We start from the raw sequence: 17,500 nt of genomic DNA, 5'->3' as shown, positions 1-17,500 counted from the left end.
TTTTCTCTCTAATATTTGACACTGTTATTGACTGTGGCAAAATTAAAGCAACCCCACTAATACACCTAAGTATTCACATTTCCTAATAATCATAATAGCCCGAAGAGAAACACCCGTGTCTAGTCTTTGCCAGTCTGCCTACTGAATCCGCCAAATCTAATATCAATAAGATAATAAGTTTTCTATAGGAAAATTAATGTTTAAGTAGTTCTTGGAAAATTCTTTGTGTACAAGGCAATGGTACCATTGCTAGTACAAAAGGCATTTACATTTTAATTACATGTACTAGAACTGGGGGAATAAAAACACGCCGTCTCACTTCCTTTATCAATTATGACCAGCTATGGAGATTTAATTGCTGTTCGATGCTAACTATATTTCAATGATGTTTGCAAACGTAGATCAAAAGATTGCTCTAATATGTATTGAACAATCAAACTAGAATACAAAATATTTTATAAAGGTCAAAATAACTTTTAACACCATTTACTTGAAATGAAAAATTTTATTCAACCGAAGGAAGACAAACACTCAAGTTACTGGAACTGATGGACATAAAACTATCTGACCTTGAAAATATTGAAGCCGAAATAATGCAGCTATATTGCCAAAAGAAGCTCAAAAGAATATTCGATCCAAACCCAACAAGAATTTGTAGTTTAGCTGATTTGTGAAAGTTGGCAGGGAACTTACAATACTCTCATGAGGTACACAAGCTGGAAAATCAGTAATACAGTCAAATGTCAAGAGCAAAACTGAGGTCTCTAAGAGAAAATGGAAACTGTCAGAACCGTCTATTGCCAAATCAAGAGGACTGGATAGCTCTAAATACATAGTTCTTATGAAATTAAAGCCTAAACTTCCCAAAATAACAGCTTCGTATATGTAATTGCTAAATCCAATCCTAGTGAAATACATTAAGACAGCAAAAAAATGCTTTAGAAAGTGATAGAAAATCCTAAAATTCTGAGGTCAAAGCATCTTCTATCTTAAAAATAGAGCAATGGTCCAAAACCCCAAGCGATTGACCAGGAAAGGATCTTCTGGAATGGACTAAGGGCCTACCAACGAGATCTCTATTTTGCTTCTATACCTATAAACTTCAAAGTTAACTTGTTTCCACTACACTAAATCCTATTATTATGGAAGTGCTTCGCCACAATAATGAAAGTGTTGCTATAAAAGCCAGAATTGGTATACTATATGGTTTCAATGAGAAGGTACTTTAAGCAGGTTCACCTTGAGATAGTGCCACCACCCCTAGTGAAATATGGTTTCATAAGATACCTCAAAAGACTCTGAAATTCAATTGTTCACCTCTCCTATTTGTTTGCAGATTGATAGGTCATAGAATACTTCAACATTCTCAATCTTTTCCAAAAAGCTCACTAATAACCTCTTGAGAACTTAACATCTCCGGTGACAAAACCAACTTCAGAACTCCATGTAAACATCCAATCTTTCAATTATTTGAATCAATTACCTTATTTTCTTTAATTTGTAGAGAAGAGATATCAAAAAATGGACTTATATTTCAATAAACAAAACGCGGTCTAACAGAATTAAACACGTAAAACATTTTTTTAGATATTGCAGTTAGAACCAGCTCTACCCACCCCCACATTCAATTATTTAAAAACAGAAGAATAAATTAGAATACTAGTATTTGAAGTTAAGACATTGGTAAGCAACTGCAGAAGTAAAAACAGATTGGAAGAGGGAGCGAGAGAACGGGAGTTACTTCCACGAATGTAGCACCTATGCATTAGGCTGGTTGTCACTTCATACTGCTAGAAATTTAACACAATAATCAAACAATTAGAAATGAAACCCAACGGAGAAGACAACAGGGGTTTATACTCCTTCCCGTTCAAAAAGACTGTCCACCTACTAAATTAGAAAAAAAAACTAAACTTGTTTTTTTTAGATTTGCGCTTATTAAGTGCTAAGTGATCAAATCTTAATACTTACTTAATTAGAGATACTTTAGTCAAATTACTTTTTTTTTAGGAATTAATATTTTTTAAGGGGTGTGTAAAAGGCTAAGCGGAAACTCTCGTTGAACCGGAGGGAGTAGCAATAAGGATTAGAGAATGTAGCATTTAGTTAATGAATTTAATTGATTCCAACATTTTCGACACGAAATTCAAATATCTATAAAAAGTATTAGTACTTGTTTTTAACATAAAAATAATATTGGACCGACAAAACTAGTGTAATGGATAAGTGATTTTCAAGATTATTTGGTCCGTTGATGTAAATAACTAACACGTATCAAAGATGAAGAGGTATAAGCAACTGGATATACTAGAGCAACTGGAGTGAAATCCAACCCATTCACTTGTGGTGGTAAGATTGCATAATCCTCTTCATTGATTATTAATTTATCTCAAGAGGCAAAGCACTAGATATGCATCCCAATTTGTGCGGTTTCTTCTATTCTTACAAATCTACTACTCTCTGCTTTACATGATTACATCAGTGTAAAATGCTTTACATGATTACATCAGTGTAAAAATTATTGCTAGATTACACTTCCCTTTGTTAATACAAACCAGTCAAGTTGCTTGTTAGCACATGTGCTCGATACCATTTGTTGCTAGCAATCAATTTTTTTTTTAACTTTTATAGTTTGTGATCGCATCTTGTGTTGTATTAAGGAATAAAACAGAAGTTACAACTCTGTGTTACGCAGTACTGAAACATAAAGAACCCAATTTATATTACTACTAATATTTTGAATATTACAGATTACAGGTGGATTTCGGTAGATGTTTTGATCCTTAAAAGGATGAATTATTTAAAAGCACTAGTATAATTTTTCTAGGAAACAAAAGATACAGAGATTAGGAAACTAAAAGAAATTGCACAGAGTGGATAGTTACTTTGCCAGGCTAATAAAACAAGTCTGAACTCTGAAGCATCCTCCAGCTAGCAGCTCAAGTTAGATAATTGAAGTAACAAGATTTTTGGCAGCCCGTAAATATTTGAACAATTTATAAGAACCTGAATCAACCAGAACACGTTCATAATCCTCACTGTGGAAGTTCCCCAACTAGTCAATCCCTTTGCAGTAATTTTACAAGGATTTTGCGAATAGAAACAAATGACAGTACCCTAGCTAAGACCTCAATATATGATGATGCCCGAGTAATTGTTTACTTATGTCAAACTTGAAAATAAGCAGCTACGTACACGCAATTCTTTAGAGTGATCAGTCCGTCAAACATCAAGTACTCCACATTGTACTAATTAAGTGGCTGGGCTAGGTAATTTTCTAAACTAAAGTAGGGACTAGGGACAATTGAGTTGCTATCTTTTCTTATTTTGGAAAAGGCTTAGCCTAGCTAGTAGAAAGTGTGCATTGAGATGGGAGTAGTGGTTGAGTTCAAGTTCCAGTCTCTGCAATACTCTGTAAGGCTGGTTTCCATTGCCCACCACCATTATGTCTTCCCACACGTTTCTGGCCACTGCTACTGCTGCTTCCTTGTTGATAAGTTTCATGATGCTCCATCTGCAAAAAAGTGCACAAAAGATGCATGAATTTTGAGCTAAAGATGCTTGCTTGCAGAAAGACCAACAACAAAGCGGATTCAGAATTTGAAATTTATGGGTTCCCAACAATTTCAAACTAATAATAATAATAACCAATTTTTTTGAGAAATTATATTACAATATAAGAAGAAAACAAAAAGAAGAAAAATGAGGCAAAAGAATGAAGGAGAAATTGTATTACAGAGAACTCTTTTTAGTTTGACTTACTATGGGGTTTTTAGAAGGAAAAAGTATAAACAGGTATATTATATAAAATGTAAATAAAGGGAATGATCCCTGCTGAATGGGGTAATCAAGATTTCGCTGCTTATTTACTTTCTTCCGGGGAACCAATATCAAGTTTTTGTATTGATTCTCAGCTCAAAATTTTTATATTTTCACCGGCTTTTACAGTGTGAATATAAGATTCGAGCAAAAGTTATGAATTCTCGAGAACCCTCACATAATACTGTGGACCCGCCCCTGACCAACAATAAAAAGCCATTCTATTTGGATGAGACTGCATTTTTCAGACCGCTATTTAACCATGACCAATTAGTCATTATGCTTTGAACAGAATATATCTCGTCACGATTTTGTCAGGCGCCCCATTACATTTACTTTATCAAATGATCTAGTCATACCATGACATAATATAAGTACATTTTTATCACGATATTCCTTTAAGCTTGCAAAGTAGAAAATTCATGAAATATTAGAAAGTCAAACAGTTTGAAATTAAATAAAAATCATACTCTGTCTGTTGATACATCAAAAAACTAGACCAAACTCGAGAAATATATTAACTGCATGAAAATTAATCGAGAAGTTGGCTGAATTTGGCTTTTGTACTTTTTATACTGTTAATTTTCATTATCTATAAAAAGATTGGAAGAGAGAGCGAGAGAACGGGGGTTACCTCCAAGAATGTAGCACCTATGCATAAGGCTGGTTGTCACTTCATACTGCTAAAAATTTAACACAATAATCAAACAATTAGAAATGAAACCCAACGAGAAGACAACAGGGGGTTTACGTAAAAAAAATAGTACTCCTTCCGGTTCAAAAAAGAGTGTTTACTTACTAAATTAAGAAAAAAAAATTAATCTTTTTTTTTATATTTGCGCTTATTAAGTGTTTGACTAAATCCTAATACTTATTTAATTAGAGATATTTTAGTCAAATTACTTTTTTTTTAGAAGTTAATATTTTATTAAGGGGTGGATAAAAGGCTAGGTGGAACTCTCGTTGAACTGGAGGGAGTAGCAATAAGGATCAGAGAATGTAGCATTTATTTAATGAATTTAATTGATTCCTAACATTTTTGACACTAAATTCAAATATCTATAAAAAGATTTAGTACTTGTTTTTAACATAAAAATAATATTGGACCGATAAAACGAGTATAATGGATTTTATACTCCAGTAATAAGAATCTGAAAGTTGATCCCGTAATTTTTAGATAGTATTAAAAATCTCTAGGTTGGAAAAACAAAGATCTCTAGAGCTGAAACAGAATAGAATGAAGTGGTTTTCAATTTCATCCCAATTTGTGCGATTTCTTCTATTCTTACAAATCTACTACTCTTTGCTTTACATGATTACATCAGCGTAAAAAATATTGCTAGATTACACTTCCCTTTGTTAATACAAACCAGCCAAGTTGCTTGTTAGCACATGTGCTCGATACCATTTGTTGCTAGCAATCAATTTTTTTTACTTTTATAGTTTGTGATCGCATCTTGTTTTGTATTAAGGAATAAAACAGAAGTTACAACTCTGTGTTACGCAGTACTGAAACATAAAGAACCCAATGTATATTACTACTATATTTTGAATATTACAGATTACAGGTGGATTTCGGTAGATGTTTTGATTCTTAAAAGGATGAATTATTTAAAAGCATTAGTATAATTTTTCCAGGAAACAAAAGATACAGAGATTAGGAAACTAAAAGAAATTGCAGAGAGTGGATAGTTACTTTGCCAGGCTAATAAAACAAGTCTGAACCCTGAAGCATCATCCAGCTAGCAGCTCAAGTTAGATAATTGAAGTAACAAGATTTTTGGTAGCCCGAAAATATTTGAACAATTTATAAGAACCTGAATCAACCAGGACACGTTCATAATCCTCACTGTGGAAGTTCCCCAACTAGTCAATCGCTTTGCAGTAATTTTACAAGGATTTTGCGAATAGAAACAAATGACAGTACCCTAGCTAAGACCACAATACATGATGATGCCCGAGTAATTGTTTACTTATGTCAAACTTGAAAATAAGCAGCTAGGTACATGCAATTCTTTAGAGTGATCAGTCCGTCAAACATCAAGTACTCCACATTGTACTAATTAAGTGGCTGGGCTGGGTAATTTTCTAAACTAAAGTAGGGACAATTGAGTTGCTATCTTTTCTTATTTTGGAAAAGGCTTAGCCTAGCTAGTAGAAAGTGTGCATTGAGATGGGAGTAGTGGTTGAGTTCAAGTTCCAATCTCTGCAATACTCTGTAAGGCTGGTTTCCATTGCCCACCACCATTATGTCTTCCCACACTTCTCTGGCCACTGCTACTGCTGCTTCCTTGTTGATAAGTTTCATGATGCTCCATCTGCAAAAAAGTGCACAAAAGATGCACGAATTTTGATCTAAAGATGCTTGCTTGCAGAAAGACCAACAACAGAGGCCGATCCAGAAATTGAAACTTATGGGTTCCCAACAATTTCAAACTAATAATAATAATAACCAATTTTTTTTTTATATTACAATATAAGAAGAAAACAAAAAGAAGAAAAATGAGGCAAAAGAATGAAGGAGAAATTGTATTACAGAGAACTCTTTTTAGTTTGACTTACTATGGGGTTTTTAGAAGGAAAAAGTATAAACAGGTATATTATATAAAATGTAAATAAAGGGAATGATCCCTGCTGAATGGGGTAATCAAGATTTCGCTGCTTATTTACTTTCTCCCGGGGAACCAATATCAAGTTTTTGTATTGATTCCCAGCTCAAAATTTTTATATTTTCACCGGCTTTTACAGTGTGAATATAAGATCCGAACAAAAGTTATGAATTCTCGAGAACCCTCACATAATACTGTGGACCCGCCCCTGACCAACAATAAAAAGCCATTCTATTTGGATGAGACTGCATTTTTCAGACCGCCCCATTACATTTACTTTATCAAATGATAGTCATACGATGACATAATATAAGTACATTTTTATCACGATATTCCTTTAAGCTTGCAAAGTAGAAAATTCATGAAATATTAGAAAGTCAAACAGTTTGAAATTAAATAAAAATCATACTCTGTCTGTTGATACATCAAAAAACTAGACCAAACTCGAGAAATATATTAACTGCATGAAAATTAATCGAGAAGTTGGCTGAATTTGGCTTTTGTACTTTTTATACTGTTAATTTTCATTATCTATTTTAGTAATCATCGTTTCGTTAAAACCAGAGGCCACGCCACTAACGACAGTTTCTGATTGGCACTCTGGAACAAAAACTCTTGGAAATGGAGAAATCAGATTCAGTGCCTCTTCGTTACTTTTTAAAAATTTATACTGACAATGAATCAGCATAGACAATATTATATACTCTCAAGAACAACTTGATATTCTGGTAAACTCTTGTTTAATTCTTTAATTTCTCTTCCAACTCCCAAAATGAATATAAAATGCCCATGTGATTCCCTTTATGATCGACAGAGGTAAAGCCCGCAAAATTGGGAAGTGGATTTAAAAACATATGCTATAATTATTATGATCAGGAGAGATATTCTCACTATACACCTATTAATGGCTTCTTATAGAGATTCCACTATACCTTTCCATAATAACCAAGGAAAAGCACATGGTTTCCATTATTCAGTTAACAAAACCAAGTAAGCAAAAAATGAAAAGAAACATAATTCTAGCCAGCCTTCTCCTTTATAATTGAATCGTACCCTAATTTTGATCTTTGCCTACCCTAGTGTTGTCCCACTAATATATATGTTACTTCAGTTGAGCTAGCTTAATTATTGCATAGAAAAGATAGCTAGGTTCATCTGCCTAAATTGATAGAATACATATTCCTTAAAAAAGTTCAATTAACCAACTTTCAAAATCGTGCATTAAAATGCACCTCTAACAACCTCAATGTGACGGTATATATTAAAAATAATTGACTAGCAGAAATAAGTAGGCAACCATTTTTAGGATGGTTACCTAACAAATTTTATCCCCTGTTTATTTATACAGGCAATTATTTAAGGGAAATGTAAAATAATGTAGTTAGGCAAATAATTCTAACAACCAAATATGCCAATTCCTATCAAATCTTAGATAATCATGGCCTCGTAGGTGCAATAATAATAATAATCTCACTTGGCATACTTCATAGGGAAAATAGACACACTTGAAAGCAGGCCCAATATCACCATCCAAGGTAGTACAAAAGATGTCTCTGTTTTATTACGTATTTATCAAGTTATAAGCTTTTCTTTTAATGAACTCAACTTTACGTATGGGAAAGATGCTTTATTGACTGTATACGACAACTGAAGGAAGTAATCGAAATCTTACTTTGCATCACCAAAATCTACTTAGATCAAATACAATAGAATCCTAAATTGCAACCCAATTTTTTACTCAACATTCCAGACATTAAATAACAAAATCTTATAGTATCATTTTAATAAATGAATGCATATAAGAAGAGTAAAACCAAACAGTAATTAAGTTTGTATTCAGTTGGTCGTTGGGTATATTTAAAAGGTTGAAAGTGACTAAAACACATCAAAATCAAAATGGTCCTAATTGCAAAAAATTAATTACCTTAGCTGGGATTCCATTTATTAATCTGGGCTTGGCGTTCACTGATGGAGCATTTGTTGAGATTTTCTTTGAATCAAGAACAAGGCCTCCACTTTCCCTTATTAACTTGCCAAGTTTTACACACTTCTTTGCAGCAAACTCTTTCAGTACATCTGAGAAAAAAAATGATCAATTAAGGAAAAAATTGAGAAAAGAATGTTACTCTTTGAACGAAAAACAAAGTCACACACTATATGCTCCCTTGTCCCAATTTATGTAATAAAGTTCGGATTTCAAGACTCAAACAGAGAAAATCTCTGTCCGCAATTTATTTATATGACCTTTAAATATTTTAAATTATTAATTATTATGACTTATATTAATTTTTACGTAATACTAAAGTTAAAATTTGTATATCCAAATTCACGATTAAAATAAAAAAATACTCTTGGAATCCGAAAGTATCACATCTATATGGTGTTTCATCCATTTTAGGTTCTATTAATTTTATAACAACTATCTTCGTTGAGACACAAAAGTAATATTTTACCTTCAAAACTGATGAGTCGGTAAACTTGTCCAAGAAGCAAAGTATCGCCGGGTCGGAGAAGCTTGAGCTGTCTCACGGGCGAACCATTGTGTGTTCTCTCAGTTGGAGAAGAGATAACAAGTGCCACGTAGTGACCAGGATTCGAAGTCATGACTTCATTGGCACTTACAGACCAGTAAAATCTCTGTACTTTGTTGCCTGGATGTTGAATCACTACTGTAGCTGCCTCTGCCGCTTGGCAATTCCCCATTGATAATGCAAAGTGCAAACTATATCAAAATGCACAAAAAATTATTTTCTTCGTAGTAGTAGTAGTAATAATGGTGATTTATTTCAATAGAAGAAGTTGGTTGGATGTGATTGAGATTACTGGAAACTGACTTGTCAACCAATAATAAAAGAATGAAGGGCAGAAAGAACTCTGTCACACTCTTCACGCTTACCGATGCAAAACGTACGGGAAGATTCCAGATATGTGAGAAAGAAATTCAATCACTAATATGGGAAGAAAAACCACGCACGGTTTTCAGTTGTGTATTTATTCGTGTTAAATGTGGAGATTATATGAGATAAAGCGATGGAAGAAGTAGTAGTAGTTGCTGGGGAAAATAATGATGTAATGAGGCGTGGCAGAAAATGAGGTAAATTTGGTGGTTAATGAAATTAGAGGGGGAGCGTGTGAAGAAAGCATGGAGGGGGTAGCTTTAAATAGGAGAGACGTAACAGAAAAGAATAGATCTGCCAAACCACAACCTGAGCCTATATGGGCTATGTGTTGTCAAAGCCTTGCTCCTGCACAAAAACCGGGCGAGGGGGTAGGATTCCTCACTTTTCACTTTTCAATGGTTAATTTGATCAAATTTTAAAATTAAATTGAATTAAATTAATTTAATATTTTAAAATTAAAATTTTATATATTTAAAAATTATAGAAAAAATATTATAAGTTGCAATTTTTCTCCGTATCAATTTGATAAAAAAATATATCTTAAAATATTGATCAAAGTTCATGTACTTTAAATATCGAGTAGCAAAAAGTGTCACATAAATTGAGATGAAGGAAGTAAGTAGTTACTATCTTTCTCTCAATTTACGTAGTTAGTTGGAATTTTGATATTCAAATTTTTAAATTTTAACTATGTAGAAGTTTAAAAAATTTAAAATAAAATTGTTACATTTAGAAATTACATAAGAAGTATTATAAATTATAATAACTTAATTAAAAAATATAATATAAAATTTTCATTTAAAAAAACTTGATTGATATTCAAAATTCCAATTAAGCCACGTAAATCGAACTGAGGGAGTCTTGAGTTATAACTTTACGTTTGCAGGACCAGGTAAGAGACTGGAAGTCAGAGAGTGGCATGTGGACCTCCTTTAGAGACTTCTAATTTTCCTACTCTTTTGTCCTAATTCATATAACGCTGAGCATCAATTTTTTTTAAAAAAATAAATATACTAATACATAAAATTATATTATTTTTAAGTATAAGACATTTTTACAAAACAAACTAAAAATCAGCGTGTGCCACGATAAAATGGACAAGAGGAGTGCTGTTCATTTTAACTTCCATCGTGCGTGTGCAGGTGCAACTCCGCGCATTCCCTCTACAGATCAACTGCTACTTTTTTTTTTTACAGGGAAAATGATCAAATATATTCTTCTACTTTAGTTTATTAGTTAAATATACCGTTCGTCAAAGTTGATAAATATACCCCTCTCGTTAAGAAAGTATTTATCTACACCCTTCAGTTAACATAAATTCCCAATTCCACCTTCAATTACCCAATTTCATTAAAAAAAACCATACCCGACTTGACCCGACCCGCAAAAATATTTCTTTCACCCAAATATACCCTTGTACGACCTTAACACTCAGTCCACATTAAACATTAGGGTTGGCTGAAGTTTTCCCTTCCATTATTTTCTTTCCCTCTCTTCAAGATTTTCTCTTCCATTTTTTCCTTCCATCACTTTTGGTTGTGAAAAATTGTTTAGTGGTGCTGGTTCTGTCCAGTTATGGAGTGTGTTTGTCCAGTTTTGGTTCATATTTTGGTTTAGTTTTGGCTTGCTGGTTTTGGTAATTTTTTGACATAGTTCTGCTGCATTGATTTACGTCTTCAAGTATTGGTGACCTCTATCCTCTGTTAGTTGCATTGAAATTATTCAAGCTTAGCTTTACAATGATGCAATGGCTAGATTGAAAATGTCATATTAATTAGCATGGAAATGGAAAAAGCTAAGTGCTGCTTGGTTGTTAAACTGCATATTGTTATCAATTTGTTGCACCTGCTTACTGCTTGTATTTTTATCTCATGCAAATTACTATAATTGATATATGGAGGAGAACTTGCATGCTCTCCCTCCTAACACATTGATGGTTCGTTTGGAAATAATGGAAGAGAAAACTTGAAGAGAGGGAAAGAAAATAATGGAAGGGAAAACTTCAGCCAACCCTAATGTTTAATATGGACTGAGTGTTAAAGGTCGTACAGGGGTATATTTGGGTGAAAAAAAATATTTTTGTCGGTCGGGTCGGATCGGGTATGGTTTTTTTTAGTGAAATTGGGTAATTTAAGGTGGAATTGGGAATTTATGTTAATTGAAGAGTATAGATAAATACTTTCTTAACGGGAGGGGTATATTTATTAACTTTGACTAACGGAGGGTATATTTAACTAATAAACTAAAGTAGAGGGGTATATTTGACCCTTTTCCCTTTTTTATATTACTCCATACAATTTCATTTTTTTTAACCGGAGGCCTAAATATAAGAGAAAGGATTCGGAAAGAATCAAAAGTTATACTTCAGCAAAGTGTTAACTTAATTTGATTTGTGGAGGAGACATAATAAACCAACTCTTGAACAGAGTTTTAAAAGGCAGAGATATCGTATGAAAAATATAAATTTGTCATTTAAGGTAAAATGAGATGTTCAATAAAATTATTTTCAAATTTTGAAAGGTATCATATTTTTACATGATTATTAACCAAATAATGTCATTCTTTTTGGAATGAAGTACCTGTTGTGGTACGAGATGCAGATCATGAATATTTAATTTTAAATTCATGACGAATATTATTTTCTCATATACCTTAAACCAATTCTGCTCCACGAGTACTTAAGCATGGATTTTGAACGACCTCTTAGACGCCTTATCGAGTGATGGGTCTCTAGTACTTTGTATTAACATGAATCCATTGCATCATACTATTACTCTATATTATTCTATTCTAAAAGGATATTGTAAATATTTGTCAAAATAGTAGAACCTAAACTGCTACTACAAAAATATCCTCGTGATAGATACAAATGGATGCTCATGCTCCAGTAAGGGAATCTTATTTGCTCCAAGTTTGTTAACCAACATTTATTTTTTGCCATACTTAATAGCAAGATAATGTACATGTGTAACAAGTGTAATGAATTAAAAGGGTTTAGGTCGTTTTTTTGTTCCTGAGAATGAGGGGCGTTAGTGCACTGGTTAGTTGGTGACCCACAACCAGTGTCAAAAGAGTAAAATAAAACTATTAGAAGAAGATGATATAGCAGACTCCTAAAGTGTCAAAGGCTCCACTAAAGAGAAATAAACAAAAAATTAGTGCATGCTTGTGAGTTAACGTGGCTAATGCTGAATCTGTTAGATTTTTCCAACAGTTTCTCTCCCACATTTCATGCCAAGAAATATAAGTAATAACTAATCCTTTTTCCGCCGAACAAATCATCGTTAGGAAAAAAAATCATTTTTTTTTGTTCTCAATAGGTGAGCTTTGTGAAGTTTAATCTCTACCATCTGATGTCTATTGTGACTCATCTATCTTTGGAAATCCACTTACCTTAAAGGGAATTCTCTGTATGTCGTTCCCTTTTAATTTTCCTTTGACTGAATTGAAGTGCTAAAACAGCGTACCGCATATAAATTCATGTTATCAACCACAAGTTGTTGTCACTTGTAGTTAGTATGGTGCTAACTTTTCTGTGGTCAAAAAGTAATTAACAATATACTTTTCTATTTATCTTTTACTTCTTTGCTTTTAAGAATCTGAAGTGCAGATTAAACTAATATATAGTTTTGGGTCACTTACCAGATTCAATCGTGCTTGTGCTGTTTTGCCAGAATAAAATATTGTCAAAATATTCTTTCGACGTGCATTGCTAGCTAGCAATTGAAAGCAGCCCACGGATGAAGTGTAGCCTAGTCAAAGCAACCTCATGAGCTCATGGTCCATTGAAATTGCAATCAACAAGTGTTCCTTTCTTGGTTCTGTAAGCATGCACTTCCATATAGTGATCAGGTCAAAAGAATTGGCCAAATAGAATCAATTCAACATTGAACGAGGTTGGTAAAATAAGAGGACACGAGCTCTGTTTCCTCTCTTCGCGTTAGATGAGTATTGAGTAATGAATTACAAGGAGGCTAGAAATCTCTCCCTTTTTTTTATTCTAGCAATCAACGGATAGTACTTCTAGAGTAAAAGGTAAAGAAATGAATCATAAGTCTAACTTAACCCCAAAAGCTAGCTCATGAGGGGAGGCTTGTCCAAATTCATATAAGGAGGTTACCCATTTCATTAACCACCGATGTGAGATTTTTTTCATGTTTCAACGCCCCATCTCACGCTCAGGACTGGACATCTTATGTGTAAGCAATTTAATTTCGGGGCTCAATATTGGGTGCGATGGGTCCTGCTCTGATACCATGTAAAAAAATGGATTGTGGGTCTAACTTAACCCCAAAAGCTAACTCATAAGGGGAAGATTGTCCAAGTCCGTATAAGCAGTTCACCCATCTCATTAACCACCGATGTGAGAGTTTTTTTCATTATACAACATAAAAAATTTACCATCGTAAAATGTTAACACCAATATAGTTAAGTAACCATACAAGAAAAATTAAGATATTAAAAAAGAAGTTATACTAATGTAATGTTAGGAGGCATTAGGGTCGCCATCAGATTTCTCGTTCTTAGCGTTTGGCTGAATTCCGAAGTTCTGATTAATTTTTTATCATTTTCACACACCTTGCTTAATTCCCAAGCAACAACGTATTAAACTCGTCATCCTTGTTATGTACTCGTTTCTTTTTCATAATAACAACTGAAAATTAAAGTGCATGAATACTACGTAAATCTAATCATTTTTTTTGCACGGATTGTCCTTCAAATGGACTGGTCTTTAATTTTTGCCCCTCAAATTGCTGGTCGTTAATTTTTACTGAGCTGGGGGTCGAACCCAGAAACTCGGGGTATTAGGCGAAAGACAAAAATTAAAGACACCAATTTGAGGGGCAAAAATTAAAGACCACCCCAAAAGAAGGGAAATCCGTGCAAAAAAAAATGTATTCCTTTGCAGAAATTGCACAGTTTGCCTTTCAAGTAGGATGATCTTTAATGTTTGGCCTTCAAATGTGCCGATATTTCATTTTTGTCTTATCAATCAAACTTATATCAAGCGGGTCATGAGTTCTTTAAGTGCGCGGAACATAACATGTGAGATATTATGATGTGAAAATATAAATTTATGTCCCGCGAAAAAATTGTTTACCTTGAGGATCAAAAATTAAAGACCAGCACAAAAATAGGATACAAGTGCAAATGACCCTATTCCTACTAATATGCAACAATTTCAGCCCGTCAAAAACAAAGTTGAATATATAAAGATCTGATAATCTGCTTGTAAATGTCAAAAGAAGTATACATTCCTTCAAAAAGAATCACAATAACTAATATTTCAAGAGTTAAATAGTTTTACAACTATATTTTTAAAAATGTTTCTTTAATTATTTTGTTTTTCCTCTCTTGTTCTCCTCTCTTGGGCCGAGGGTCTTTCGGAAACAGCCGCCCTACCTTTCAAGGTGGGGGTTAGGTCTGCGTACACTCTACCCTCCCCAGACCACGGGATTATATGGGTCTTGTTGTTTCTTTAATTATTTTACTATAAACCCTTGAGCAACTCCACATTCATTTTGAAGGCATCTCATCCGTCCTTTTCTCAATTCACTGTACTTTGTCTTGTATTAAAAGAGTATGTTGCATGTACCACCTCAAAGTTTCTTGTGAGATTGAACGCCCACTTTAATTTGGTTAACCCCTTCGTTCCTAGAGGAACTTCTCTTTTTTTCTTCATTTCCAGAATCTCATCTAATTTTCCTCCAAAAATTAATGCTTATGATTCTACGATCAAGAAATACGTCGATCACCCTTTTCACCCTTTTTGGTGAAACCCATTGAAGTATCTTATAGAATAATTTAGTGGAGTAAAATTAGATACTTGGACCATAAATCTATTGAATGTGACTTGACGGAGGGTAGACTAGGAAGAACATTTAACTCTCTGTAGATCTTTAAAAAAATAGTCACAACCCCTTATGCGGGTTATAGGTACACATGGCTGCGAGGCTCTCCGGATGGCGGCTCTGCCGATGGTGGCTCTGTTGTGCTGTAGAAGTCACTTCTACTTTTTATCAAAAAAACTGGCCGACGCGACTCAGGTGATTCATTCAGCATTGATGCTTTTTGGTTTGGTTCGTTATTGTTGCCTGACTCTTTGTCTTTTGATTCTCCCTTCGAAGATTCTGCCATCTGCACAGAAAAATTAGTTTTGTAAACTGTTGCAGGCTCTCAAAGGGCATCAAGAACGTAGGAAAGGAAAAATATCACAAAACTACAAAAGTAGAAGAAAAAGAACAATCAAACTGTTATCAACTCATAAAAATTTAAATAGTTCTTTCAACATCTTTGCATCATATATGACATATTGAGTCAAAGCATCATTCTCTAGCAAGGGTTGACCAGATCAAGCACTGATTTAATTATTTTGCAAATGAGTCATATGCACATCAACATCTCTTTGTAAAAATTTTATACTCGTTGCAAAAAAAAGTTATAATACTGCTTAAACCAAAATAAGAACAATGAAGGAAAAGTATCATCAATTCTAAGTCTTAAATGCTTCATCAAAAACACAAATAAAAGGATGTAATTAAAAGGAGTGCATGAGTAAATAATGTTTTACCTCACTGTCATCTCCCTTCTCTTCCCGAGCTCTCACTATTATCTTGGTTATGGTCATTTTCATCCTCACAGTCACAGGGATCAAGCATGCTCTTAATCTATGGAGAAACCCCATAAAGTGAATAAATTAAACATTAAACTGAAAATTGTTATGTTATTCTTCCGGCAATAACTACCACATACATGCTTGTTGTTGACATTTCCAACCTCCAATTTTAAAGGATTTTGTTCCATGGATTAACATCTTCCTCTTCGGCGAAACTTCTAAAGAAAGTAGAGTGCACAACCAACATGTCTGTTACCAACCTTCATTTGACCAATATATTAACAAGCCTGTATTTAAAAAAATACCATAAAACTTTACCTCTTCTAGTATCTTATCCGAAGTTCTCATCAATTGAATCTGTATGGACCATTTTACGAGCAGAACTCCTGAAAAAGTGTTATTTCTTATCTAAGTGGTTCTAGCTATCAGAAAAAATTAGTATGAGATGAAACATTGAGTAAGAATTTCATGAGATCAATACGACTACCTCATCTGATTGGGTGTTATTTTAGTGGTTGAGTTACATTTAGATGTTCTCCCATTCTTCAGTCCAACATTGACAACCATCAACACTTCTTGATTGTCAGATTTGGTACTTTCCTCTTCATGTACGACTTAGCGGGCACTTGGTCCAGCGTCTCTGTAAAATTATTGTCTTCTAAATTAGTTTTCAAACCACCATGCTGGTCCACACTTGATATTTTTTTGCAACACTATCCAAGATGTCTCGGGAATCATACCAAATTTTCTGCATTCAGAGCATGTGATTAATCGACGTATTTCAGAAAGAATGAGGTCTCCATATTTGGAGAAGTTTATAAGTAGCAGAAAGAAAAATCAAAATGGTACGTGAGAATCTTCAGGTTAGAAGTGTCTAGAGTCCTCCTCGCAACTTTAATGGGCAGTGTTTTGCCTGTTTCGTTGAGAGTATTATTTATAATTGGAACGGGAGCTGTTTTTCTTGGAACGACAATGTTGCGTGGGGTGGAAAGAGTTGTCTGTTGAATTTTGCTAGGAGGACTCACCCAAGAACTGAAGGAACACATGCCAATTTTTTTGTTAGAATTTTTTTTATCATTGATCAAAGGGAGGCACTTGACTGGAATCAAGCACAATAGCAGAGTGTTGTGTCGATGGCTTAAAAATATGACATTATCACTCATAACATATATGATGACTTCATAACTATAATTCTTAAAATGTTTCTTTAATTACTATAACCCTTTGATTTATCATGTTTCTTATCTAGATTTTAGGTGTATGAAGTTTATTTTATTAACATTAATAAAAACAACAACCAAATTTACTCTTTTGGTCGCTAATATTCAAATTCTAAGAATTGTAATGGGCAAATAGCACTTTTAGTCCTTGTGTTAATGCTATATTCTGGTTTTAATCCTTGTGTTATATGGCTTACCACTATTGACCTTCAATTATATTACACGAGTGATTTTGATCCTTCAATTAACAGATCCCAAAAAATTAACAGACAATTAACTTCACACAGGAACAATTCTGGTATAAAATATAGTTGGTGAAGAATCACTTGAAAGCCA

The 17,500-nt window shown here is 33.6% G+C and overlaps 2 protein-coding genes across 8 annotated transcripts; both read right to left on the bottom strand.

The window, feature by feature from the left end:
* Positions 1–2,698: 2,698 nt before the first annotated feature.
* On the bottom strand, positions 2,699–9,570 carry LOC132622283 (uncharacterized). 3 transcript variants are annotated; one of them, XM_060336868.1, is made up of 4 exons: positions 9,325–9,568; positions 8,882–9,150; positions 8,353–8,504; positions 5,626–6,137 (listed from the first exon to the last, which is right to left on the bottom strand). In XM_060336868.1, the coding sequence occupies exons 2-4, from the start codon at positions 9,129–9,131 to the stop codon at positions 6,012–6,014; spliced, it is 528 nt and encodes a 175-aa protein (XP_060192851.1). In that variant the 5' UTR covers positions 9,132–9,150; positions 9,325–9,568; the 3' UTR covers positions 5,626–6,011. The 3 variants fall into 3 exon arrangements, with proteins under 3 accessions (XP_060192852.1, XP_060192851.1, XP_060192850.1); XM_060336869.1 differs by lacking the exon at positions 5,626–6,137 and adding an exon at positions 2,699–3,514 and having other exon boundaries at positions 8,882–9,570; XM_060336867.1 differs by having other exon boundaries at positions 8,882–9,567.
* Positions 9,571–14,519: 4,949 nt separating this feature from the next.
* On the bottom strand, positions 14,520–17,106 carry LOC132622824 (uncharacterized). Of its 5 annotated transcripts, none has more exons than XR_009576015.1 (4): positions 16,263–17,106; positions 16,082–16,162; positions 15,900–15,996; positions 14,520–15,466 (listed from the first exon to the last, which is right to left on the bottom strand). XR_009576015.1 is itself a non-coding variant. In XM_060337494.1 (3 exons), the coding sequence occupies exons 1-3, from the start codon at positions 16,096–16,098 to the stop codon at positions 15,260–15,262; spliced, it is 321 nt and encodes a 106-aa protein (XP_060193477.1). In that variant the 5' UTR covers positions 16,099–17,099; the 3' UTR covers positions 14,520–15,259. The 5 variants fall into 5 exon arrangements, 1 of the variants encoding a protein (XP_060193477.1); XR_009576014.1 differs by having other exon boundaries at positions 15,900–16,162; positions 16,263–16,330; positions 16,432–17,106; XR_009576012.1 differs by having other exon boundaries at positions 15,900–16,330; positions 16,432–17,106.
* Positions 17,107–17,500: the final 394 nt, after the last annotated feature.

The sequence above is a fragment of the Lycium barbarum genome, chromosome 12 (genome assembly GCF_019175385.1).
Source record: "Lycium barbarum isolate Lr01 chromosome 12, ASM1917538v2, whole genome shotgun sequence".
Lineage (NCBI taxonomy): Eukaryota > Viridiplantae > Streptophyta > Magnoliopsida > Solanales > Solanaceae > Lycium > Lycium barbarum.
This window is presented reverse-complemented; position numbering and strand designations above follow the sequence as displayed.

Coding starts and splice junctions, on each gene's coding strand:
- LOC132622824 (XM_060337494.1), bottom strand. Junction 15,467..15,899: donor AGAAGGGAGATGACAGTGAG/GTAAAACATTAT, acceptor TTTTCTGTGCAG/ATGGCAGAATCTTCGAAGGG.
- LOC132622283 (XM_060336869.1), bottom strand. CDS start 9,131: ATGGGGAATTGCCAAGCGGCAGAGGCAGCTACAGTAGTGATTCAACAT. Junction 8,505..8,881: donor CCGACTCATCAGTTTTGAAG/GTAAAATATTAC, acceptor TTTTTTTCTCAG/ATGTACTGAAAGAGTTTGCT. Junction 3,515..8,352: donor TAAATGGAATCCCAGCTAAG/GTAATTAATTTT, acceptor ACTTTTTTGCAG/ATGGAGCATCATGAAACTTA.